At 42.4% G+C, this 27,217-nt stretch overlaps 1 protein-coding gene across 2 annotated transcripts; it reads left to right on the top strand.

Moving 5' to 3' along the window:
- On the top strand, nt 1-25,938 carry LOC129824243 (uncharacterized). Of its 2 annotated transcripts, XM_055883720.1 has the most exons (34): nt 1-470; nt 1,259-1,345; nt 1,511-1,570; nt 1,673-1,744; nt 1,915-1,980; nt 2,108-2,203; nt 2,330-2,401; nt 2,847-2,915; nt 3,011-3,085; nt 6,402-6,473; nt 6,621-6,677; nt 6,765-6,836; nt 7,068-7,136; nt 7,260-7,331; nt 7,433-7,501; nt 7,646-7,717; nt 7,803-7,871; nt 7,988-8,062; nt 8,311-8,382; nt 8,474-8,542; nt 8,623-8,691; nt 19,108-19,155; nt 19,246-19,335; nt 19,430-19,498; nt 19,588-19,659; nt 19,761-19,820; nt 19,955-20,029; nt 20,214-20,273; nt 20,401-20,463; nt 20,551-20,628; nt 20,738-20,777; nt 20,912-20,963; nt 21,082-21,496; nt 21,624-25,938. In XM_055883720.1, exons 1-34 carry the CDS (start codon nt 285-287, stop codon nt 23,367-23,369), a joined length of 4,488 nt encoding a protein of 1,495 aa, XP_055739695.1. In that variant the 5' UTR covers nt 1-284; the 3' UTR covers nt 23,370-25,938. The 2 variants fall into 2 exon arrangements, with proteins under 2 accessions (XP_055739695.1, XP_055739696.1); XM_055883721.1 differs by lacking the exon at nt 1-470 and having other exon boundaries at nt 1,326-1,345; nt 1,511-1,578.
- Nucleotides 25,939-27,217: the final 1,279 nt, after the last annotated feature.

A 27,217-nucleotide genomic window follows, 5' to 3' on the forward strand; every position in this document is an offset into this window, starting at 1 on the left:
TAGATGGGTCCGACCACCATTAATCAAATAAGAACTGTCGTATAAATTTAGGGTTATTTTAGATGATGACACCTAGCTATAGCTACTGAAACAGATTATGTCGTTTTGCTATGTTTTTGGGGAAGAACATTGTTTGCATCCATGAGCTAGCTAACTTTTTTTATGACCAGCACTGTAAGTGCGCGAGACAACTTTACCAGCATCATAGCATAAGTATAGATGAATCGTGACATATGAAATACGAGTGATAGTGTAATCAATGTGTAATAACTACTTAAATATATATGAACGCGTTACATTATTATGTGACGTGCGTTCATATTCAGGTCCTGATTGGTCAACAAACTTATTTGACAAGTCAAATAGTGTTAAATAGTATATTTTTTGACACGCAAAGACCCAAACGGCATACCATAGAAATCGTGGTTGAGAATGAAACTGAACAAATGAACATCGAAACAGCACAGCAAGTAAGTGAAAGAAGTAGGTTTTGATTATGTTTTACTGGTAAGGGGAACATACGTAAATGCCTACAAAATACGTTTTTGGTCAGTGTGTGTGTAACGTTTATTTAAGTAGGCAAGTCAGTTGATTAAGAACAAATTCTTATTTACAATTACGGCCTACCCCGGCCAAACCCGGACGACGCTGGGCCAATTGTGCGCAGCCCTATGTGACTCCCAATCACGGCTGGATGTGATACAGCCTAGATTCGAACCAGAGACTGTAGTGACGCCTCTTGCACTGAGATGCAGTGCATTAGACCGCTGCGTCCATGTGTGTGTGTGTTAACTATTTAACTGTACTAGAATGCACAATAATAAAAAAAAATCAGTTATCGGTATCGTTTTTTTTGGCAAGGAAAATATTGGATATCGGTATCAGCCAAACATGTCATAACGGTGCATCACTAGTAAGTAGCCTAAACATATCCATGTTACATTGAGCTGGGTGAATGGAATATGAATGACAGTCTTCGAATATACTGTAATATAAAAAATAATCATCCTCCCTCATCTTAAGGCACCGACCGCCACTGCTTGAATTCAGACATTGATTTATGTGGGATGTATCTACCTCCTGGTTATATTTCATATATATTATATTTCATTTAGCAAAGATATAACGTTTTTGACCTGACAAAGATTTTTCTCATCAGGAATGATGAGAAAAATAATTTGTCTGTGAGTGTTCAAATCAGTTGGATCGGGTATAAAATTCAGCTGAAAATTAAAGAGGGACTATTTTTGTCTGTCAGGCCAACAGGAACTTGATCCAGACAGAGACTAGAGGGAATCAAGCCAGAACTCCAGTGGTTCCATCCAGAGTTAGACCCACTGCAAAGGTAGGCCTATCTGCTCCCACCATAACCACCACACTACTGCATGCCTTACACACTGCTGGCATAAACTTGTACTGGCAAAGAGGTTCCATAGAGAGACATAGCCAGTAAATCTCAATGTTTCATATCTCATTGAAATTGTATCTTTTTCCTCATGGGTAATATCAGGAACCAAATGTTATGGCCAGAAACAGCAGTCGCAAGAGGACACAGGCAGAGCACATAAAGGTACACAGGTACGCACAGATTTTGACAATGACATGTCATGTTCCTCTGCCTTAGTTTGAACCTTCTCAGGCCTTTAGTCTCAAATCACTGTCTCTTCATCAGGGCTCAGCAGAAATGGACATTTCACCAGTTAAGGCCTCTGATCCCCGAGAAAATGAGACCGACTTGAAGCAGGTATGTGTTCGGTGGTTCTGGTTTCATTGAAGATAAATGTGTCATAGTATAAAACCATGTTTTCTACAGGTCTCTCTTGTCAAATATATTTGATCTCAATTAGAATATCCTGTATAAATAAAGGTTCAATACAAATGCTTCACTCTCTTTATCATGGATATCTTTTTTAGGACAAATTTGGGGGTCTTGGTGGAATGTTTCAGAAATTACAAAGAGAGCCAACCCCTACCTTTACAGTGAGTGGACAGAGCTGTGTCTGACTATCTTTGTAGTGGTGTATGCAGCAACACCTGTCAGTTAGTTTGCGCACCAATCACCTATGTTTTCCTTATGATTGATCTTATAGTTTCTCTTCTCTCTCAGAGCTACATGTCAGATAACGAGAAGCCGGAAGAGCCCACCCCAGAAAAGGAGCAGTCCTCTGAGAACACCAAGAAGAGGCTGAGTCAGGCAAAACAAGTGTGTGAGAGAGAGGAGAGCGATATCTATAGACTACTAAACATATGCGATTGTATTAGAGAAACAATGAGAGACAAAGTTTGTTATTTAATAGTGGAAGTTTTTCAACATATATGACTCTTTCAGGACAAAGGAGGACTGATGGGAGGAATGTTCGGTAAAGCAACTAAAGACAAACTCTCTTCTCCTTTACTGACGGTAACATTTTCTTATTTTCTACTCTTGTTTATCTGTTGTTAACTTCGCTGTTTAGGTGCTCTACTACAACTATGATTTTGAAGCGCTTACAAGGTATCATTGTTTTCATTGGTCCTAGGTCAGTACAGTAAGTAGTGATCTCAATGACAAACAAGAGCAGACAGCTGAAAGCACTCATGCATGTATCATGATAGGATGATACAAAAAAAAACTTTAAGCCTGGTTATTTTCTCATCCTGAAATATGCAAATAAGTCTAACTGTATTCATGTATCTCCTCTATTGTTCTGGAGAAGGGGGGGGGGGGGGGGGGGGTTGTTCAGTGGAATCCTCAGAAAAAGAAAAAAACTGCTGGAGAAGGGACACCTGCACACGTGTGTAGCATATGTAGATGCCCAATTGTGCACTAATCTTTTTAGTACTGGAATACACATTTTCTGTTCCAGGACAATCTCTCAGTTCACAGTGAGCTTTTAGCCAGCAACAACAGTCTATCTGACACCAACAACATCAAAGTAAGCTGGTTTAAGGAATTTAAACTCTGCTAATTTGATCCCGCTGATAACTTCATGGTGGTGTTCTATGTAAACGGTCCCTCTGTGTGTTTCAGGAGAAGGGAGGCATCTTCAGTGGAATGTTCAAGAAGTCTTCCAAACCTGTGGAAGAACCACCTCAAGCAGAAGAGGTAAAGTAAAGTATAAGATTTCTGTTCTCTTGACAAATCTGCAATCACAACACTAAAACAACACTAAAACTCGTAATGGCAATTTTATGCTGCCATTAAACTTGATTTAATATCAATGAACTGTAAAGCAAACAGATTAATAATTCAATTATTCACGTATTGTCACTGTGCAGGTAACATAATTTGATGAAAGAAAGTATACCCAAACTGTCTTCAGCCCAGCTTTAAACAAAAAAGGGAATCAGGTGCTCAATTGAGGGACTTGAAAATCCAAAAAACATTCCTTACCCCAGGACACTTCAACTGGTGACTATCCAGGAGAATAAAAAAAAAAAGATCACTCAGTTTTTGCATAAATCTGATAGATTTATTGACAGGACAAACAAACAATAGGCTTACGTTTCTGCATGGATCGCCTTCGTCAGAGCAGAACATAATTTCCTCTTTGTGTTGCCTGTCATTGTCATACAGGACCAGCAGTCACTACACCACATATGTCAGAGTCAAGGCCCGCGGGCCACATCCGGCCCGCGAGAAGGTTTTTTACGGCCCCTGGGATGATCTTGATTTATTATTAGAACCGGCCCGCAGACCGCAGCAAGCCGGCAGCCCGCAGATCTTTTACACGCACCAATACTACATTTCCCACAATGCAACGGTGACGCACCGAGCAGTAGGCTGCTTCATTTCAATATTTATTGGCACAGCAGTCGTCAGCATCACAGTAAAATTAACTTTCAGATACCCATCAAAAATGGCAAAACGGAAGGTGGACACTGAGAACCGGGGGTTTCAAACAAGGTGGGAGTCGGAGTATATGTTCACGGAGGTAGCTGGAAAACCTGTGTGTCTTCTGTGTGGAGAAAGTGTGGCGGTACTGAAAGAGTATAATCTGAGACGACATTATGAAACGAAACACGCGGACAAAAACAAGAATATGGACATGGAACAAAGGCTACAAAAGGCAGAGGAATTAAAACGAGGCCTCAAATCTCGACAGGCTCTGTTCAAAAAAGCCAAATCACAAGGCCAGGCTGCTGTCAAGGCCAGTTTTATTTTGGCAGAAGAGATCGCTAAATCAGCCCGGCCATTTACGGAGGGGGATTTCATCAAAAACTGCATGATTAAAGTTTGTGACGAAGTTTGCCCAGAAAAAAGGCAACTCTTTTTAAATGTGAGTCTGAGCAGAAACACCATTGCCGAGAGAGTAGACCAGTTGTCCATCAATCTAAAAGAGCAGCTTGTGAAAAAGGGAAAAGATTTCATTGCATATTCCTTGGCTGTGGATGAGAGCACCGACATTTCTGACATTGCCCAGTTGTCAATTTTCATCCGCGGAGTGGACTCCAGCCTAAGCGTGACAGGAGTTTTTGGCTTTACGTCCTATGCATGGCACAACTACGGGGCATGATTTGTATGAAGAGGTGTCAAGATGTGTAAATGAGATGGAGCTGCCTTGGGAAAAACTCGTGGGTTTGACAACCGACGGAGCACCTGCGATGTGTGGACACAGGAGCGGACTGGTGGCGAAGATACGGGAAAAGATGCAAGAGGAAAACGCGACAGGTGAGCTGACAGCTTATCATTGTATCATACACCAGGAAGCGTTGTGCGGTAAAGCCTTGAAAATGGAGCATGTAATGAGCATCATCACGCGCACAGTTAACTTTATCAGAGCCAAAGGTTTGAATCACCGCCAGTTCAAGGCATTTCTGACGGAGTTAGAAACGGAGCATGGTGATTTGCCTTATCACACAGAGGTGCGATGGCTAAGCCAGGGAAAGGTGCTTCAAAGATGTTTCGAGCTTCGTGAGGAGATTTGTCTGTTCTTGGACAGCAAAGGGAAAGACACAACACAACTCCGAGACGAAATGTTTCTGTGTGAAATGGCTTTTCTGTGTGACATTACGAGTCATCTGAATGCAATGAACTTGCAGCTGCAGGGTCGGGATCATGTCATCTCTGATATGTACAGTACAGTGAAGGCATTTAAAACCAAACTGACTCTGTGGGAGACGCAGATGCGGAAAGAAAATTTGAGCCACTTTCCCAGCTGCCAGACCATGAAAGAGAAGCTCTCTACCAGTGCGTTCCCGAGCGCACAGTTGGCTGATAAAATAGGTATGCTTGCCGCTGACTTTCGACGCCGATTTGCTGACTTTGAAGCACAAAAAAGCAGGTTGGAACTGCTCGGTAACCCATTTGCTGTTGACGTGGAAAGCTCACCACCAAACCTCCAAATGGAGTTGATTGACCTCCAATGCAATGATGCACTGAGGGCAAAATATGCGGCAGTGGGTGCTGCGGAGTTCGCCCGTTTCCTCCCCGACACAATGCCCCAGCTGCGCATCCAGGCTGCTCAAACGTTGTCTATGTTTGGCAGCACATACCTGTGTGAACAACTGTTTTCTTTGATGAACCTGAACAAAACATCACACAGAAGTCGACTTACTGCTGAACAACTCCACTCAATTCTGAGGATTTCCTCAGCTCAGAGCCTTACCCCGAACATTGATGAACTTGTGGAAAAGATGGGACACCACCAAGTATCACCCTCAACCTCAAACAAGTGAACATTACTGTGCAATCACATATTTAGAGTTTTTACTCAGTTCAAGTTTAAAAGTTAAAGTTTAATATTTGTTTTCACTGCATGTTACTTCTCCTTAAACAAAGTGTTGTTTTTGATTAATAGATTTTTGCACTTTATTTTATTGTATTTCAATCCAATTATATTTTAAAAATATTTCAGTTGAGTGGATGATAGAAAATTGCTATTATTGTTTTTTTCTTTGAAGTAAATTTAGCCCACTTTTGCTAAAATAGAAAATATAGGCTACTGATGGTGCCTTGAATACCGGTTTCTTTCATTTAATGTTCATGTTATGGGGATTTTTATATAAAGGAAATTTGTCTTTTGTGTCTGTTGAAAATTAAAGATTACTGACAGAGCCATAAGAAAATATTGCTTTATTTATCTGATCATATTGGAATATACTTGTTAGGTTTTCACTAGGTTCAATTAGGTTCACTAGACTATATGCGTCATTTAAAAATTTTTCAATGAACATTCGAACAGTCCGGCCCTCGGCTTGTAGCTAAATTTTTTATTTGGCCCTCCGTCCATTTGACTTTGACACCCCTGCACTACACAGTGAGCTCTCAGCCAGCAATGACAGTCTCTCTGACAACAACAATCCTAAGGTGAGGCAGAGTTGAATACTATTCATGTGCTCAGTCAGAGGGTTATGACTAAAGTATTATGGATATTATTATAGAAATAGTTGACAACCTGATTATGTTCTGATGCCATTAGGCAAAAGGAGGACTTTTCAGTGGAATCCTCAGAAAATCCCCCAAAGCTCCTCGAGAGGGCACACTTGCAGAGGTGAGCGTTCTGGAGATCAACACGTGACTCAAAATATTATTTCCGACCTACTTGTAAATATGCTGACTTGTATAGAAAATGTACCCCATTGAAAATGTTATGCATTCTCACTGGCTGAACAGGTATCTTGATCTGTTTCTCAACTAGGAATTACACGGTGAATATTCAGACAGCAATGACAGTCTTTCTAAAAACAACAGTAAAGTGAGTAAGGTTTGACAGTTTTTTACATCTGCTGAAGTGTTCTTCACAAATAGCTTCCATTGTTCATTGGAAACGATTGGGTTTCAGGAGAAAGGAGGCATATTCAGTGGAATGTTCATCAAATCTCCAAAGCCTGCTGCTGATGCTTCTCAACCTGAGGTAATATAGCGAAGTCAAGTGTTTGGCTTGGACCAGTCTTACATTTTCTATTTGTTCAGCCTATGCTATGCGGACACACTACTGGTAGCTAGTTACGTAAGCTGAGTCTGCTCACATTACAACACACTTGTGAGTCCAAAACAACGTGTGTACAAAACAAATTAACTAAACTAGAAGGGGTATCTTAAATTGGAGCACTGTTGTGAGTAACTCTTCCCTGTTATGTCTCAGAACAAGCGGTCATTACAGGGTGAGCTCTCAGCCAGCAATGACAGTCTGGCTGACAACAGCAACCCTAAGGTGAGGCAGAGTTACTGCATTTAGACTTTGAAACCACTTGGGTTACCTGTACAGAAAGATCATTATGAACATGAGAAAACAAGTGATTTACGATCAATTGAAATGACAGTCTTCTTCTGTCAGGAGACAGAAGGGATGTTTAGTGGAATCCTCAGGAGAAAAACGAAAGCTTCTGCAGATGGAACACCTGCACAAGTGAGTCTAAGTTCATCTGGTGACCAACGTGTCTGTTTGCTTCAGTTACTTACAGTAAGAGTCTCATCATTTGCTAAGTGCTCTACTGTTTTCTGTTCCAGGAAGACCTCTCTACACGTTACGAGCTCTCAGACAGCAATGACAGTCTGTCTGAAAACAACAAAAGTAGGGTGAGTCAGACTTACTGCATTTAGAATTCGAGAAAACCACTTGGGTCACTGGAAAGATTATAACCATTATGAACATGACATAAGTAACCACATTTGTATACTTATTTAAATGGCAATTCAAATGACACTGTCTTCTTCTATCAGGAAAAAAAGGGTATATTCAGTGGAATCCTCAAAAAGACCCCCAAAGCATCTGGGGATGAAACACCTGCACAGGTGAGATCTAACATGTCTGTTTGCTTTAGATACTTACTGTAAGAGTTTGTTAATTTTCTAACTACGGGACTGTGTTCTGTTCCAGGACAATCTTGCAACATGCAGTGAGTTCTCAGTCAGCAACAATAGCCTTTCTGATACCAACAACACCAAGGTGAGGAGGTTTGGTGGAGTATTGTCTTCAGACAACACTATGTATCCAGATAACATTATATGTCAACACAGTAAAAAAAAAAATATTCTAATCTAAACTGTCTTTTTGTATTTCAGGAGAAAGGAAGTTTATTAAGTGGAATGTTGAGGAAATCGCTTATTCCTGCCGATGAAGGCTCTCAACAAGAAGACGTAAGTTATCTAGAGATGACTATATTGGCTCTTCATTTGACATTGACTAATGATATTTATAAGGCTATTATTAACTGTTGTTAATTGTTACAGTAACACTTAATTACCTCATAGGACAAGCGGTCATTACCAAGTGAGCTCTCAGCCAGTAACGACAGTCTCTCTGACAACAACACTATTAAGGTGAATAGATGTCCAGATCCCTGTAGCAGGATATTACTACTATCATTTATCGCTGTGTGTTTCAGGAGAGAAGTAAATTCAGTGGAATGTTCCAAAAATCACCTAAACCTGCCGATGAAGGCTGTCAACCAGAAGAGGTAACTACATTAGTACTTAATTTGACCATGACTAGTCGGTCATATTTATAACTTTTGGTGAGTGTTATAGTAACACTCGATTGTCCCATAGGACAAGCGGTCATTACACAGTGAGCGCTCAGCCAGTAATGACAGTCTCTCTGACAACAACAACACTAAGGTAAGACGGAACTCAGCTAACTTGATCTCCAGGTGACATGATTTCAGTTGCTCTTTCTAAACTGCATCTGTGTGTTTCAGGGTAAAGGTATATTCAGTGGAATGTTCAAAAAGGCCCCTAAAACAGCTGAAGCCTCGCAACCAGAAGAGGTAAACATGTTAGTCCTAAAAATAATTTATATTCAATCTCTATGGTATATACAGTGCATTCAGAAAGTATTCAGACCCCTTCCCTTTTTCCACATTTTGTTATGTTACAGCCTTATTCTAAACTTTTTTTTTTATCCTCATCAATCTACACACAATCTACACATAATGAAGAAGCGAAAACAGGTTTTTAGAAATGTGGGCAAATGTATTTAAAATAAAAAACACAAATACTTTATTTACATAAATATTCAGACCTTTTGCTATGAGACTCGAAATTGAGCTCAGGTGTATCCTGTTTCCATTGATCATCCTTGAGATGTTTCTACAGCTAGATTGGAGTCCACCTGTGGTACATTCAATTGATTGGACATGATTTGGAAAGGCACACAACTCTCTATATAAGGTCCCACAGTTGACAGTGCATGTCAGAGCAAAAACCAAGCCATGAGGTCGAAGGAATTATCCGTATAGCTCCGAGACAGGATTGTGTCGAGGCACAGATCTGGGGAAGGTTACCAAAACATTTCTGCAGCATTGAAGGTCCCCAAGAATACAGAGTTCCTATGTGGAGATGGGAGAACCTTCCAGAAGGTCAACCAGCACTCCAGAACCTGCAGCACTCTACCAATCACGCATTTACGGTAGAGTATACAGACGAAAGCCACTCCTCAGTAAAAAGGCACATGACAGCCCGCTTCAAGTGTACCAAAAATACACATAAAGGTCTCTCAAACCATGAAAAACAAGATTCTCTGGTCTGATGAAACCAAGATTGAAATCTTTGGTCTGAATGCCAAGCGTCACGTCTGGAGGAAACCTGGCACGGTTAAGAAAGGTGGTGGCAGCATTATCCTGTGGGGATGTTTTTCAGTTGCAGGCATTAGGAGACTAGTCAGGGTTGAAGGAAAGGTGAACGGAGCAAAGTACAGAGAGATCCTTGATGAAAACCTGCTCCAGCGCGCTCATGACCTCAGACTGGGGGCGAAGGTTCACCTTCCAACAGGACAATGACCTTAAGCACACAGCCAAGACAAAGCAGGAGTGGCTTCGGGACAAGTCTCTGAATGCCCTTGAGTGGCCCAGCCAGAGCCCGGACTTGAACCCGATTGAACATCTCTGGAGAGACCTGAAAATAGCTGTGCAGCAACACTCCCCATCCAACCTGACAGAGCTAGAGAGATATTTTATTTAAGCTTTATTTAACTAAGCAAGCCAGTTAAGAACGGCCCACCCCGGAGAAGGCCTAACCCGGACGACGCTGGGCCAATTGTGTGCCGCTCTATGGGACTCCCAATCACGGCTGGTTGTGATACAGCCTGGAATTGAATCAGGTCTGTAGTGACGCCTGTAGCACTGAGATGCAGTGCCTTAGACAGCTGCGCCACTTGGGAGCTCTGCAGAGAAGAATGGGAGAAACTCCCCAAAATAGGATACACATGGTACTTGCAGGTTCCTTCTCGACAATGCTACAACAATAAGAAATAATAAAAGATACGATTATGAACATGAAGTAAATGGCTCAGTAGATCATAATAACCATTTTAGCATATGTATAATACAGGGATGCACAATTTATAGTACACTATTTACACATGTATCAGGGAAGGGGGGATTGGGGGGCAAGTGTTTAAATTGTGCAAAATTAGAAAGTAAATAAGAGTCTGGTAGCAGCAGTTGTGATGTGTGTGTAGCATGAATGTATATGTGTGCGTGAGTGAGTGCATGTGTGCGGAGAGTCAATACAGGTGATCAGTCATTTTGAAGTATTCAACAGTCTGATGGCTTGTAGATAGAAACAGTTTCTGAGCCTGTTGGTACCAGACCTCATGCTCCGATACGGTCTGCTCGACGGTAAGGGAGTGAACAGCTCATGGCTGCGGGACTTCCTCAGGCACCATTTCAAGTAGATGTCCTGGATGGGTGGGAGCACAGTCCCAGTGATGTACTGGGCCGTCTTCAACACCCGCTTAAGGGCCTTGCGGTCGTGGATGGAGTACCAGGCCGTGATGCAACCGGCCAGGACGCTCTCGATGGTGCAGCGGTACTATTTGGGAGGACCCGGGGTGGCATGCCAAATTTATTCAGCCGCCTTAGGAAGTAGACACGTTGTCGCGCCCTCTTGACAAGTGTGGGGATATTGTTGATCCATGTCAAGTCCTTCGTGATGTGGACGCAGAGGATCTTAAAACTGCTGACTCTCTACTGCAGTCCAGTTGATGTGGATTGGGGCGTGTTCCCTCCTCTGCTTCTGGAAGTCAACCATCAATTCCTTTGTTTTGCTGACATTGAGGGAGAGGTTGTTGTCCTGGCACCACAATGCCAGTTCACCTACCTCCTCCCTATAGACTGACTCATCGTTTTTGGTTATCAGGTCTACAACGGTGGTGTCGTCAGAAAACTTGATGATGGAGTTGGTGTAGTGTAAAAACAAGGGCTGAGGACACACCACTGGAGGGCCCCTGTGTTAAGAGCCAGTGTGAAGAAGGTGTTGTTGCCGATCCTCACAGCCTGCGGTCTGCCTGTAAGGAAGTCCAGGATCCAGTTGCAGAGGGTGGTGTCCAGACACAGGCCTCTGAGCTTGGTGATGAGCTTGGAGGGAACAATAGTGTTGAATGCTGAACTGTGGTCAATGAACAGCATTCTCACATAGGTGTTCCTCTTGTCCAGATGTGTTAGGGTTGTGTGAATGGCGATGGAAATGTCATCTTCCGTGGCTCTGTTGGAGCGGTAGGGAAATTGGAGTGGATCCAGTGTGGCTGGCATTGATGTGGGCAATGACCAGCGTCTCGAAGCACTTCATGATGACAGGGGTGAGTGCGACGGGGCGACAGTCATTTGGGCATTTTGTAGTGGGCAGTAATATTTGACATGTGTATATATAATATTATAAATACCTCACAATCGACTCGTAATATGACTAAGCAATTATACTATTAAAATGTTTATCTGACTCCATAAGATAAATGGGCCACCATTTACTGTAGTGGGCGGTAATATTTGATATATGAATATACAGTAATATGATATATACATCACATGCGACTCGTAATAATACTAAGCAATTGGCCTATTCAAATGTTTATCTGACTGCATAAAGATTAGCAATATGCAAGAGATAATGGTTGAGTTACAGCAATACGCAATGAAGAAACGTCTGAGAACAGAATTCTAAATACAAGTGTATTGTAGCTTAAGTTACAAGGCATTAACAAGCATTACAAGGCATTATTCTAAGCATGGTCAGAGAGAGAGAGAGAAATCATAACCTGAACGGCCATGCCCCAAAAGTCCATGGGGTGGAAAGAGAAAAAATAGTGAGTCTCACCACAGCAGTTCAGGATTTAAAAAAAATAACATTTTATAAGCATCTAAGTTATTTAGATTCAAAAACGGAGTTGTTGACCAATGGTATTACTGTAAAGTTCACCTCCAATCACATATCAGACCTACATGATGTAACCTCTGTATCTCAGAGGTGACACAATGGAGGGTTGGGAGAGAATACAGAGAATGGTGAATTCCTAAGACAACACAGGAAATGATTGCGTACAGTTGATAAGAAGAGTCACTTTGGATGCTGCCCTACAATGTGTCCTTGGTTTTCTTGGTCGCTGGAATGATGATGGTATCCTTGAAGCAAGTGGGGACTACAGCCTGGGACAAGGACAGGTTGAAGATGTCTGATCAGCGAACACTCTAGCCTCATTTATACCTGGTGCTAACATCCTGCCTTTGTCCTCATCTTATCCACATTCTGATCGTGCACATCGCATCTACACGTCAGTAACATATGTCTTTTATCTGTCCACTGTGTCATTATTGTGACCAAATATCCTGGTCCCTGCCTGTATGCCAATTGTTTGACAGATATTCTTTCAAAATTCTATTTATTTTAAGACATTGATAATGGTGATTTAAATAGTTTCACTGTCCAGATCTGTCTAAACTTCTAAGATATCCAAATACAATGCGTGTCTGACTACCTCTGGAGGTGGGTAGAAAGATCTGATCACAATCAGATCACAATGAGTCTTTTTATCGTCTACACTTGTCCAAAAATGTGGGCACAATCTAAATATGGAGAAGATCAGAAGAAAGGACGTATGTTAGAACCAGGTATAAATGGGGCTTCTGAGGACATGGCCAGGAATTTTTGTTGGGGTATGTCCGGATTGTTATTGTGGGTACAACATCATCAACAGATTACCTAATGAAGCCTGTGACTGACTATGTATATTTGTCAGTGTTGATGGATGATGGATGAGTTCTGGTTAGATGAATCTTTGAACATATTCCAATCAGTATTCTCAAAACACTCCTGCAGCATTGAGTCTGCCTCCTCTGTCCAGGCCCTCACTATTCTCTGTGTTAGTGGCTCCCCCTTGAGTTTCTGCATGTAGGCAGGGAGTAGGAACAGAGAGACTTGATCTGATTGGCCAAAGTGGGGCTGAGGGATGGTACGGATGTTTGTGTACACATGGTCCAGCACATTGTTTCCTCTCATCAAACAAATTGTATTGGTCACATACACATATTTAGCAAATGTTATTGCGGGTGTAGCGAAATGCTTGTGTTCCTAGCTCCAACAGTGCAGTAGTATCTAACAATTCACAACAATACACATAAATCTAAAAGTAAAAGATTGGAATTAAGAAATATATAAATATTAGATTGAGCAATGTCAGAGAGGCACCTTTACTGACCTCGCCCTCTGGATGGCAGCGGGGTAAACAGGCCGTGGCTTGGGTGGTTGATGTTCTTGATGATCTTCTTGGCCTTCCTGTGACATCGGGTGCTGTAGATGTCCTGGAGGGCACGTAGTTTGCCCCCGGTGATGCGTTGGGCAGACCACACCATCCTCTGGAGAGCCCTTAAGTTGTGGGTGGTGCAGTTGCCGTACCAGGCGGTGATACAGCCCGACAGGATGCTCTTAATTGTGCATCTGTAAAAGTTTGAGGGTTTTAGGGGCCATTTTGGATCTCAGCTTCCTGAGATTGAAGAGGTGCTGTTGCACCTTCTTCACCACACGGTCTGTGTGGGTGGACCATTTTGGATCATTGTGATGTGTACGCCGAGGAACATAAAGCTTTCCACCTGCTCCACTGCGGTCCCGTAGATGTGGATAGGGGAGTGCTCCCTCTGCTGTGTCCTGAAGTCTACGATCAGCTCCTGTGTTTTGTTGACGTTGAGTGAGAGGTTATTTTCCTGGTTATTAACCCTAATGGGGCAGGATACATGTAGGCAGAGTTGTGGAGTCTGACTCGAGTCACAAATTTGATGAATTGAGGCTCGACTTGATTGAAAATAAATTCATTTGAGACTTCACTTGGACTTGGGACTCGACTTTGACTTGAGACTGATGACTTGAAATTATCTTGCCAGGTTTTGTCATGTTTTGTCATTCATTCTACGGCACAGAGTCTCTGTGGATTACTCTCCACGAAGCCAAAGACAGTAGCCGCACCATCGGCCTTGCAAAAAAACATGCACAAGGATAGTGAAACGCACACTCTGCCCAATGACTGGACCAGCAAACGGTCAATCAACATAGGTTGGGTGAGCTAGCGAACAGATTGCTTATTTTTTGTACAGCTATACGATCGGGTGCGGCGCAAACATAAAAAATGTAGGGAGAGCTGAAAGAGAGCGACCCGTCTCTATTTTACTGGTTTATTTATGACACCGCCCCCGGTTAGAGGGTAATTAAGTTGCTCAAGAGTTAATACATACAGGAACTTTATTCAAACACACAGAGGAAGATGAACATGGGGATGGTGCTGTAATGGACAAAAACTGAGAGATAATGAATATGCTATACAGGAGATAAATACACTCGCCTGAATAGATATAGCCAGATAGGCCAATTTGACCCCCTCAATAATATAGCACGATGAATTTGATGGATTGGAAATAAGTTTCCCACAAAAGCTACTGACTTTCTGTGGCTTTACACTACACAGTACTACTCAATTCCTCATTTTATTATGCTTTTGGTTTGGCCCGATCCTCAGAGGCCATGGTTTGTGAAGGGGAAAAAAGTTGCGTAATGCTTGTAAGGGAAATGGAGCAATAGCTCCTCTCTTTCTCTCTCTCTCTCTCTTCTTAACAAACCCTTAATTATGTGAGCTAACTTGTAACAAATTAAGAAGTACAGTCATATTTAACATGGTAAATTCACAAAAAGTATATAGAAAATTATATTTTTCAAATGGAGAAAGTTTCTATTGCAAGGTGATGAGATGTGTATCTCAAGTGTGAACAGTTTCTCAAAACTAGTGATAATTGGTAATGGTTATATTGGGCTCAATTTGGTGAGTGCAAAGACAACTTTGGTAGTATTACAAACTTTGAAACAGCTGGTTTCTAGTAGGTTACATAATTAGAAAAGGCCTGTTTCTCTGAACCTCAGGCAGTAGGCTCAAGAACACTTTTCCCTCACCAGTCAAAGGCAGCGTGCCTCTCTCAGACTCTGACCAGCAGCAACCTATCCTTATTTACAGTGCATTCGGAAAAGTATTCAGACCCCTTCACTTTTTCCACATTTTGTTACATTACAGCAATATTCTAAAATGGATGAAGAAAAAAAAGATCCTCAATCTACACACAATACCGCATAATGACAAAGTGAAAAGAGGTTTTTAGAAATATTTGCAAATAAAAAAACAGAAATACCTTATTTACATAAGTATTCAGACACTTTGCTATGAGACTTGAAATTGAGCTCAGGTGCATCAGTGTCCATTGATCATCCTTGATGTTTCTACAAGTTGATTGGAGTCCACCTGTGGTAAATGCAAATGATTGGACATGATTTGGAAAGGCACACGCCTGTCTATATAAGGTCCCACAATTCACAGTGCCTGTCAGAGCAAAAACCAAGCCCCCCCCCCCCCAAAAAAACAGGACAACGACCCTAAGCACCCAGCCAAGACAATGCAGGAGTGGCTTCAGGACAAGTCTCTGAATGTCCTTGAGTGGCCCAGCCAGAGCCGGACTTGAACCCGATCAAACTTCTCTGGAGAGACCTGAAAATAGCTGTGCAGCGACGCTCCCCATCCAACCTGACAGAGCTTGAGAGTATCTGCAGAGAAGAATGGGAGAAACTCCCCAAATACAGGTGTGCCAAGCTTGTAGTGTCATATTGAAGAAGACTCGAGGCTGTAATCGCTGCCAAAAGTGCTTCAAACTACTGAGTAAAGGGTCTGAATACTTAAGTAAATGTGATACGTTTATATTTATATATAAATATAAACGTATCACAGGTTTTTAGTTTTTTTTTTAGCAAATGTGTGTATATATATATATACACACATTTGATAAAAAAAATCTAAAAACGTGTTTCTGCTTTGTCATTATGGGGTATTGTGTGTCGATTGATGAGGGGAAAAAACTAATACATTTTAGAATAAGGCTGTTAACATAACAAAATGTAGAAAAAGTGAAGGGGTCTGAATACTTTCCGAATATACTTTGTTTTAGAAAACAAATTTGAAAGCCAAAATTGAGGGGTGAAAGCACTCAATGTTTATGCAACCTAATAATCAACCCCTAAAAATACTTCCAGAACAACCTTTATATATTTTTTTCAATTGAGAAAATCTACAAAAGAAATCAGCCCACCCTAGTCGTCATTGATAGGGATGCATGTGACACTGCACAGCAGAAAGCTGGTTTAGTTCTTTATTATTTGATTCATTCTTGATTTCAATGTGGAAGGGAAACCAGATACTGTTGTTTGTATATACCGTTTCTTGATGAGTAAAATGTATTCTCATACAGGGTGTTGACCCTGGAACCCACTGACCCCCCCCCCAAAAAAAATATATGTAAAACAAAGTTGCACTGCTATGGCTAACCAAAAAGGACTGGTTTTGAAAGTTGGATCATCAAATCCATTGAGGCTTTAAATGTTTTCTTAAACTATATATTTTTTTACATTTAAAGCAACTGGGAAACGTCCATGGCAGGCATTGTTGTTACACAAATCCTATTTAGTCACTTGTAACTTACTGTTTGGACAGTCAGTATTCCAAAACTGATTTCAAAAACCAAACTAATTTGACCATTGAGGCCTGCAGTGTGAACAAGGATTTAGACAAATTCGATTTGGCTTCTCAAGAGGAGGCTGTGCAGTCTTGCCCTCTACTTGTGTCTGTTCAGCTAGGACAGGTTAAACCTGATTTATTTTTCTGATTTATTGCCCGTGTATATTTGGTAAATCTACTTGTATGTTTTGTATGATATAGCGGTTTAACCATTGGATCACCAAGACCTGTAAATAAATCTACTGGGCATGTCAACCTGCCTACTGATTTCATGACCTTATGACAGGACAGCTACAAGGTCCCCAAAATGTGTTGTAGACAAAATAGTGTCATGGGCTGGCTGGTAGCCTCAATAAATATACAAAGATTTGTAGTTGAACAAGTCATTGCATGTATATAGATGTTTTCAACTTCGGCACACCAGGAATTGTTGATGAGGAAGCATAGACCTCTCCCCCTACTCTTACCAGAAGCCGCCATTCAATCCATATGGGAAATGGAAAAGCCGCCTGATTGAATAGCAAAGTCGAATGAATTGTCAGTTTTTATTAGTGTTTCTATTTTACCTTTATTTAACTAGGCAAGTCAGTTAAGAACAAATTCTTATTTTCAATGACGGTCTATAAACAGTGGGTTAACTGCCTTGTTCAGGGGCATAAAAAACAAAGACGGCATTCCCTAATGTCCCTCTGCGATTGAAGCCTTGCTTTGAGTTCAAAGTGCAAGTGCTGGTTAATTTAATTACATTTTAAAATATTTGGGGGGGTGGGGGTAAAGGTGAGGAGGAGGATTATTTAAGACACTGTTTGAAGATGTTTTCGGAAGATGGGCAGGGGCTCTACTGTCCTAGCTTCAGGGGGAATCTGGTTCCACCATCGGGCTTCCAGGAGAGAGAAGAGCTTGGACTGGGCTGAGCGGGAGCTGCCCTCCCGTAGCGGTGGGAGGGCCAAGAACCTGAGGTGGCAGAACGGAGTGCTTGGGTTGGGGTGTAGGGTTTGAGCATAGCCTGAAGGTAGGCAGGGGCAGTTCCTCTTGCTGTTCTGTAGGTAAGCACCATGGTCTTGTAGTGGATGCGAGCTTCGACTAGAAGCCTGTGGAGTGTGCAGAGGAACGGGGTGACATGAGAGAACTTGGGAAGGTTGGAAACCAAATGGGCTGCAGTGTTCTGGATAAGTTGCAGGGGTTTGATGGGACAAGCGGGAGAGGACAAGTGCCTGGGTTAGGACCTGCACCGCTTCCTGTGTGAGGTAGGGTCGTACTCTACGGAGGTTGTAGAGCATGACCCTGCAAGAGCCGGTCACTGCTTTGATGTTTGCAGAGAACAACAGGGTGTTGTCCAGGGTAATGCCAAGGTTCTTTGAACTCTGTGAGGGCGACACTGGGGAGTTGTCAACCGTGATGGAGAGGTCTCTGAGGGGGAAGACCTTCCCCGGGAGGAAGAGCATTTCCGTCTTGTTGAGCTTGAGTTGGTGGGCCGACATCCAAGTTGAGATATCTGCCAGGCACGCAGAGATGCATGTCACCACCTAGGTGTCAGAAGGGGGGGGGGGGGGGGGGGGGGGGAGTAGTTGAGTGTCATCCGCATAGCAATGATAGGGGAGACCATGTGAGGATATGATGGAGCCGAGTGACTTGGTGTATAGAGAGAAGAGGAGAGGGCCTAGAACCGAGCCCTGGGGGACACCGATAGTGAGAGTCAATGGTGCAGACACAGATCCTCTCCATGTCACCTGGTTGGTAGGAGCAGCCTGCCAGGTAGGAGTGACCTGCCATGTAGGATGCAATCCAAGAGTGTGCAGAGCCTGAGACGCCCAGCCCTGAGAGGGCGGAGAGGAGGATCTGATGGTCACGATGTCGAAGGCAGCGGATAGATCTAGGAGGATGAGAACAGAGGAGAGAGAGTCAGCTATGGCAGTGCGGAGAGCCTCTTTGACACAGAGAAGAGCAGTCTCGGTTAAGTGACCTGTCTTGAAGCCTGACTGGTTAGGGTCAAGAAGATCATTCTGAGAGAGATAACGAGAAAGTTAATCAGAGACAGCACACAAGTGTTTTTGGAAAGAAAATACAGGTCTATAGTTTTTGACGTCAGATGAGTCGGGAGTGTTGGTTTCTTTAGGAGGGAGAAGCTCTGGCTATTTTGAAGTCAGAGGGGACACAGCCAGTCGTCAGGGATGAGTTGATGAGGGAAGTGAGAAGGTCTCCAGAGATGGACTGGAGAGGGGTTGGGGTCGAGCCGGCAGGTTGTTGGGTGGCCAGACCTCACTAGTCCCAGGATGTCACCTGAAGAGAGAGGGGAGAAAGAGGTCTCTGCTTCAAGATATCTCTGCTTCATTCACATTGAAGGCTTACTGTACTTTTGTTTTGAATTCAGGATTCAGATTTGGGAACGGACTGTAATGACAACCTCTCAGAAAGCAAGGTAATCTACCCTGAAAGGGTCGTCTCTGTTTTCTGGAACTTCTAGTGACTGTTAGTGTTAGTGTATTAACTCCCTCTGTATCTGATGTAGGAAAAAACAGGGATTTTGGGACTCACTGGAATTTTCAAAAGGTCTCCAAGACCATCGCCAAAGCCATCCCCACGCTCCACTGTTGATAAGGTAGTAAAGTTGTCACTCTCTGGTGTTCTTTGTAACAGTATCAATGTAAAATCAAATGAATGTTTATAGTAACCCTGTGCTCTAAATATGTCAGGACCCTCTTACTGAGTACAAGGAACTCTCTGCCAGCAATGACAGCCTCTCAGACTTCCCCACAATTAAGGTAAGATTTTGTATACTTACATTTATGTATAAATACATTTGATTTCATATAATTAAGTATGTTTTAGAAAATGACAATTTTTTTTGTAGGAAAATCTCTCTGCACAAAGAGAACTCTCAGCCAGCAATGATAGTCTTTCCGACACTACAACCACCAGCAAAGTGAGTCTTGCACCTTATTTTACCTAGACCTACCTTTATCATCACTTTGCTAACCCACCAATTTGCCTTGTGTGTTTACTGTGTATGTATTTTTGACACAGGAGAAAAAAGGAGGGTTTGCAGGAATCTTCAGGAGAACTCCAAAACCTTTCGAGCAGCAGGTAATTACAGTCATGTAACATGAGCATTAGCAACTGTAGCCAACTGATACATGTTACTATGCAGTTTACACCCAGAACAGAAACCAATGTACACAACATGTCATGTTTACACGTCCTATATTTCTCTCTATTAGGACAGTACGGACACAGAGCCACCTGTAGGAGGTAGTCAGCTGAGGCGCCGGAGGACAATCAAGAAGAAGAGACGGGTGAGTGATCAGTTATTTAGGTAAATCGACCCATGATTGACCTATGATTTCAGAGATTTCACTCATGTCGCTACTCAATACAGTTACTTGTCTGGTCCCAGTTGGTTTTAAGGCCATATTTTTGTTGTACCATGAATGATTTTGTTATTTTCATGTTGAATATTAAATCAAAGTTGCTTCTCAGGTTGTGTCATTCCAAGTGAAAAGAACTCTCCCGAGGATTCCAAAACGTACTGCTGCTCGGGTATTGCTATTTCTTACGTTCCTCAACCACTCCAACTCAGTCCATCACTTAATGCCCCTCTATGTAAAATAGTTTGTAATACAGTAGTAGTAAAATAGATGCTGTGGTTTTCTGATTTCTCCCTCAGGACTCTGATAAGGAGCCTATCATTGAGGAGGCTGTGGAGCTGCAAGGGCTGGCCCCACTGCAGGTCAGCTATAGAACATGTGTATCATGCATACTGGTGCTTTACATGTTGCCTGTGTCCAGTGGTCTGATGTGTGTCTGTCTGTTCCAGGAGAGCACAGTGGAGATCCAGCCTGTGGAGATGGCAGCATACCCCACTGACGGAGTCAACCTTCTGGAGTCTGAAGAGGTATCTGTGTGTCTGTCTGCCTGTGTGTCTCTCGGTATCTGTCACTCATTCACACTCTCTGATTTGGAGATGACTCTGACATGTTTTCTCATTGCTGTTTCTTTTCCAGGAGAGTGACGGCCTGTTGGACTGGTGGAGATCAGTCGAAGGTGTGTTTCCACCTCCAACTATTTCTGTATGTCTGTGCGTGCGTTTAGGTGGCCGAGGGAATATTTATGTGCTGGTGAATTTTTGTGTTGGAGAAGTGTGATAAAAGTATAACTCTTGTGTTGTGGGTTACCAGGTTGGGAGCAATGGAATGAAACATCCCATTTCCAAGAGGATGAAGCAGATATGTGAGTCATTCACCTCTCTGTGCCTTACGTTCAAGTTCAACATGTTATTGTCCATCTTCTGTTGACATGGAAAGTTCATTTTAAAACGCCTCTGTCTCTCCCTCTTTCCCTCCCTCAGGGCGGTGGAGCAGGTGGCTGACCGTGTGTTCATGGCGGCTCGGCTGTTTGTGCGTCTCTTCAACCAGCGGGGAGCATCACTGCAGGGCCGTATCCTGGAGCTGCTGGCCCAGGCCGACGCAGCCGACCAGTTCCACAAGAGGACGGTGACGGCCGCTGTGGGGGGAGGCGTGGCCAGCGTGTGTGGCAGTGTGGCCACCATCACCGGCCTCGTCCTTGCCCCCTTCACCTTCGGAGCCTCCATCATCGTCACCGCTGTAGGCATCTCCGTGGCGACCGCTGGAAGCATTGCCTCGGCAACGGCCAACATCACTGATACAGTGCACTCCAACATGGACTGCAAGAAAGTGGAGAAGATGATTCAGGGCTACCAGGAGGAGATCAAGGATATCAGGGAGTGTATGGAGTTTGTACAGGTGGGTTACTGTTCTTTCTCTCTCACTTACTCACCAACTGGCACACGCATGCATATTCACATCCTGTATACACATACACACTCCTCCCCCTCTATCCCTCACGTGTCCTTTCTCTCTGTGTCTGCAGGAAGGTATGGAAGCTCTGCAGGAGGGGAACTTTGAAAAGTACACTGAGAGTGCAACCAAGAAGGCTCTGAACCACAACATTAAGCATGTGATGAAGGAGGGGGGGCGGGCCGGAAAGAAACTGATGATCAACACAGACAAGCTCATCAGCACCGTGCAGGTTCTAGGCGTGGCAGGGGGGGCCGCCAAAGCTGTTAAGGCCATCAGCGTTACCACGGGCGTCATGTCCGCTCTCTTTCTCGCACTTGACGTCTTCTTCCTCGCCAAGGATTCCCATGAGCTGCGCAAGGGCGCCAAGACAAAGTTTGCCTCCAAGATCCGAGAGATGTGCAAGGACCTGCAGGACGGGCTACTGGAGCTGAACAAGGTGAAAACCCAGCTGCAGAAAACCATGGATGGGATCGAGCTGGAAGAGTACGAGGAGGAGGAGGAGGAAGTGGAGGTGGAAGTGGATGATGACCTGGAGTCAGACCCAGTTAAACTAGCTCAGCTGGAGCAAGAGCTGGACCAGTTAGAGGAGAAGTTGGACAAGAAGGTCGAGGAGGAACAGAAATGGAATAAAAGCAAGGAGGAGGCAGATAAGAGTGAGGAAAGGGAAATTAAGGAGGAGAAGAATAGTAAAAAGAAGGATAGTAAGAAAGAGGAGGGAAAGAAGGCGAGACCTAAAAGTAAAACAATCGAGTTGGGGAAGTTGTGTGAGACTGAGAAAGTGGAGATGGAGAAAGAGTGGACGAGTGAGAGGGGAGACACTAGTGGTAGAGGGAAAGGTGATACTAGCAGCGTTCAGAATAAAAAAGCGTCTGAGAACGGGAAAAAGAAAGATAAAGGAATGGAGAGTAGAAACACCAATGAAAAAGGAAATGTTGAGAGCAAAAAAGAGAAAGGAAATGATAGAAGCAGTACGAATGAGGAGGGTGAAGTAAAGGCAAGAGAGACTGAAAAACAAAAAGGTAGAGGGAATAAAAATGAGCCAGCTGATACAAAGAAAGGGATTTCAAATGAAAATGTAGAGTCTGAAAGGGGGAAGAGTGAAAGATTGAAGGAACAAAACGTAGCTGGATTGGAGACTAAGATGAGGGTGAGGGAAACTTCAGAAAGAGGAAACGCAAGCAAACATAGCAGCAAGACTGACAAAGAGCAAATCCAGAAGAGGAGTCAGAGGGAGAGAGGCAGTAGAGATGAAATATCAGAGATTGCTCCAGGGAGAAGACGCAGTAAAGATCTGAAGTGTGGTAGCATAACTGAAACAGGTGACATGGAGAGAACGAGTAAGACTGAAAGGGGTGGGGTAGAGAGGGGGGTTAGGAACTTGAGAGCAGAGATGGATAGAGGAAGTAAAGATATGTACAGTGTTGACTTAAAGGGAGACTCAGAGAGGGGGAAGACACAAGAGGAATCTGAGGTGAAAAGAACGAGTGGGGTTGAGAGAGGGACAGCTAAAGGGAACTCTAAGGAGGAAGGAGTGATGGAGAGAATGTCCAGGAGGGAAAACAAAGAAAGGGAGTTGGGGTGTAAGAGGGAAAGAGCTGAGGAAAAGCGTGGGAGTAAGATTGAGAAAATGCAAAGAAAATTTGAAAGTGGTAGGGAGGGGGGCATCAGAAAAGAAGATGAGGAGGTTCATCAGAGTGAAAGGGACAGGAAGGAGGGTGATGTTGAAAGGAACAGGAGAGATGGTGATGCTGAGCAGAAGCCTCTACGCCAAGGCTCTCGTCCACGCTCCAAAGCCATCTGCCAATTTTACATCTGATGCATTATTAACTGACTACTTAAAGAAGTATTCTAAAAGGGATTAACCTAGTGTTTGGTTTTATATTATTTACTTGGAGACATATTGAGACAAAGACAGTCATTGTGTTTTTAATATTTGAAAAAGCAATGGAACTCAAATGTGCCTTTTTATACACATTTTTCATGACAAAGGGATTTTTTAAACATTTTTTTTTTTTAAACAAGGTCACTGTAAAGATTGTTGAATGAAAATGAATTTCTCGTGGACAGGTATACATAAACAATTGTCTGGAAGGAATGGGATGTATGGAATAACAAGCAGCAGAAGTTCCGGTGTTTGAGTTTTTTGTCACTGGTTATTTGGACAAGTCACGATTTCGCAGGTGTTAGCATGTTTAGAATTTCGAAAGGAGTGGACATTCGGCCATAACTTTCAAAGAGGGTGGAGCTCCTTGTTCCACTCCCCATTCTAGCATCTCTTCCATCTCTTCACTTAACATGTATGGACCTAGAATTTAATCGAGCACCTGACCAAATGCTGGGGACTTTAGTTCTCGGTTAACCAACATTATATGAACAAATCGCTGTCCAAAAGCTGGTAGCAATTCATACAGATGTCAATTAACTCCATAGGAAGAGTCACACTGACTCAAAGCACTTTATAGAGCAATGGCTGCTGCTCATTGGGCCGATTCTGACACGAATTAAGCGCACATAAATTGAACGTAATTCCTTTTTTATGCACTTTTCTCTCTATGCGTATTCTGACCTTAACTTAAGCAAGAGAAAAGCATGCTATTCACCCGCTATTTGTTCGGGGTGGAGATCTAATAAAATGGAGGTGTGTATAGATCCTCCATATTCTGACCTTGCCTTAATTCCACCACCTTTATGCAAAGGAAATCATGCATAAGGTTGGAACGACCCTGCCGGTTTCAAGTGAAAAAGCATCTACTTTATTTTTTTTAAATATATAAATGACAGCATTCTCCATGCACTGTAATACATACATTGATAAGAGCTATGTAAGTGAGTAATCCGTTTGGAGAAAGGGATTGCAAATACACATAGCAATTGTTTTAGATCATCCATCGGTATGATCCCTGGAGAAGAACGTGAAACCAGTCATATGGAAGAAAACTGAAAATCATATCAACATGACATGTATTGCGGCACCTTTTCCAACGTGAATTAGGCTATAAATAGCTGTACCGTTACTCTGAATTTTTATTGTGCGCCCTTATAATTTGCGTAGATGAAATTTGGAGATCCAAGCTAAAGGCTTCTGTAGAGCTGAACCTGACGATTTGATGCATGCGCTTTCGAATGTTTTAATTGTCTGCCCGGGTTTTTCTACGTTTTATTTTACAATTTGTATCATGTTAAATATGATCCACTATTGGGAGCCACCATCAGTAATACCCACATACATTTATAACTGTCACTTTAATGTTCGTTTTCTTATATTTGTAGTTTACATTTTGTATCATTCCATTCCGTTTACGTGTCTTTCCCCGGTCACGTCTGTGGAGTTGTTCCTGAGGGTCGCTAAGCATTAGTGGTTCATATTAGGCTAATGTGCACTAATTTGGGACATGTAGCCTATTTGAATCCTTATGGAACACAGACCACACGTAGCAGGTTAAACCTGGAGCCTGGCACACGGTTCACGACGACTGGACCAGTCATACAGTTCCATGATTAGTGAGGAATAGGATAGATATAATTATTGTTCATTCCTTATTATGCACTTATCCCCACCTTCCAATATTTCATGGATTGAATATGACAACTTTCAGGGTGTATTTTTTATTCATAAATTCTGTGCGTAAATGTTCTCCAAACTTGTTTTTTTAATGATTCATACATACTTTCTTAACCCTAAAATGTGTCTAAATAATCGGAGTATTTTTAAATCTACCAGTTGGTGCTGAAACGGAGACGAATATGCATATACTGTATTTAGATGGCTTTCTTTTATTGATCTCTACATTCTGAACCCATTCTCAATGTATTCTGGTCAGTCTGTTGATAGGATTTAAATTTAAAAAGGTACACAATATTTAAAGGGATGGTTTAAAATGAACGTAGCCTACTGAAAATCCTGTTGAACGAAAACTCCACGAGAAAATCTGTTGACCAAGAAGTGAGAGGGATTTCAGCAGTTGAATTAACCTTTTCAAGGGTGAGTTCCATATATCTTTAACGATCCCCAGAGTGAGTTTTTTTTATGCACGTGATGTCAGAATGCACTCAGTAGCTTGGTTTCCAACCAATTGGCAACAGATTTTCATTCAAAAATAAGTATAAAGAAAATATGCGCATTTACCCACCAGTGGTGTTTCTACCAAAATGGATTTGTGGATATAAATCAGTGCGTGATGACGTAGTGCAGACGAAATGTACTTTTTTTGCTTAAGTTTTCATGTACTGAATAAAAATCTACAGTTCAATGTGTTTCCATTGCATGTTCAACTGTTGTGTTAAATAGCAAATGTACAGCTGGCAGATACAGTGCGGTTATACATGCCTATATATCGATTGTAACATGTAATATTCAACTAAAAATTGATAAGGTAATGCTGCAATAGAGTGATTATTGAAATAATCTTACCGCTCATGCAACGAACCGGAAGCGCTGAATGCTAGAGGAGGAGAGTGGAAAACTGTAAGTGGACATTTCAGTGCTTCATTGGAAACTTAAGTTCAAAATTATTTTGAAGACTTTTGGAGGGAGGGAGAGGGTAGGGGGACACAATGTGTAGCTACAGCGCATACTGCTATGGAATGTTGAGTGGAAGTTTATGTGGAATGACTAGCTAGTGTAGTCCAGGAAATGGAATGTAAAGTAACAGTTAAGAGGTTGGATGCTGCTAAAATTCGCTTTTCTAGCTAACCAGCTAGCTATAGAGCTAACAAAAGGGCTAATGTTAACCCACTGAATGATATTTCCTAAACATGTTAAGTTGAAGCCATCCTTGTGTGTGTGTGTGTGTGTGTGTGTCAGAGAGAGAGAGAGAGAGTAGCTATCTAGTATGAGAGAGAGCGAAAGAATGAATCTGGTGAAAATTTAGCCTAACATGGAATGTGAAAATCACAATACTGTATGCATGGCAACACATGATGTCATGACACATTCTTATGAGGTATAGCTAAGTTAAGTTATCAGTTGTGTGTCTATCTCTGTGTTATATCTTTATAGAGGCAGACACTTGAGCTGATTCCAGAACAGCTGGACAGGACATTATTCTATCAGCCTTCAAGGGGAACCCATCTTTAGCTTTTGCCAGGTCACACACAAGTTTACATATACAAATATACAACACGTCTCTATCATAAATTTGTGTTTTCACCAGCCCAATCTAGTGACCATCATCCTCTGGACTCAGCCAGCCTAAACGGACAGGTATACACATCACTGGGACATTGTTGTTTCTAGGGCTGTCCTGGACTAATCTTGGTCGACCAAAAATCGTCTGTTCTTTTGACCAAATGTTTGTAAAATCAACTATATGCATTGAGCTTGTCTGATGCTTTAAAGTTACGGTTTGATGAAATAAGACACAAATGACTCAAGAGGGAGCCAGAGCTCAAGATAACCAGAAGAAGAAAAACTTAACCTTAACCAACCATTCTCCTCCCGCTCCTGCTGGCTTTCGCAGATTCTGCCATTACTCTCCTGAAGTTGTCGGTAATAGGCTACAAGAAGAGTCTGCAACTTTTCTCACGTGGAATGCAAATTTATCTTACCATTTCTACCAATCTGTGTGCCAGTTATGGTTTTCATATGCACATTTTCATGGAATAGTTTCATTTAATTTATAACAGCCTAATGCTGTTTAATCACATCACACTGATTGAGATACA

This window comes from Salvelinus fontinalis, chromosome 26 (assembly GCF_029448725.1).
Source record: "Salvelinus fontinalis isolate EN_2023a chromosome 26, ASM2944872v1, whole genome shotgun sequence".
In the NCBI taxonomy this organism is placed as follows: domain Eukaryota; kingdom Metazoa; phylum Chordata; class Actinopteri; order Salmoniformes; family Salmonidae; genus Salvelinus; species Salvelinus fontinalis.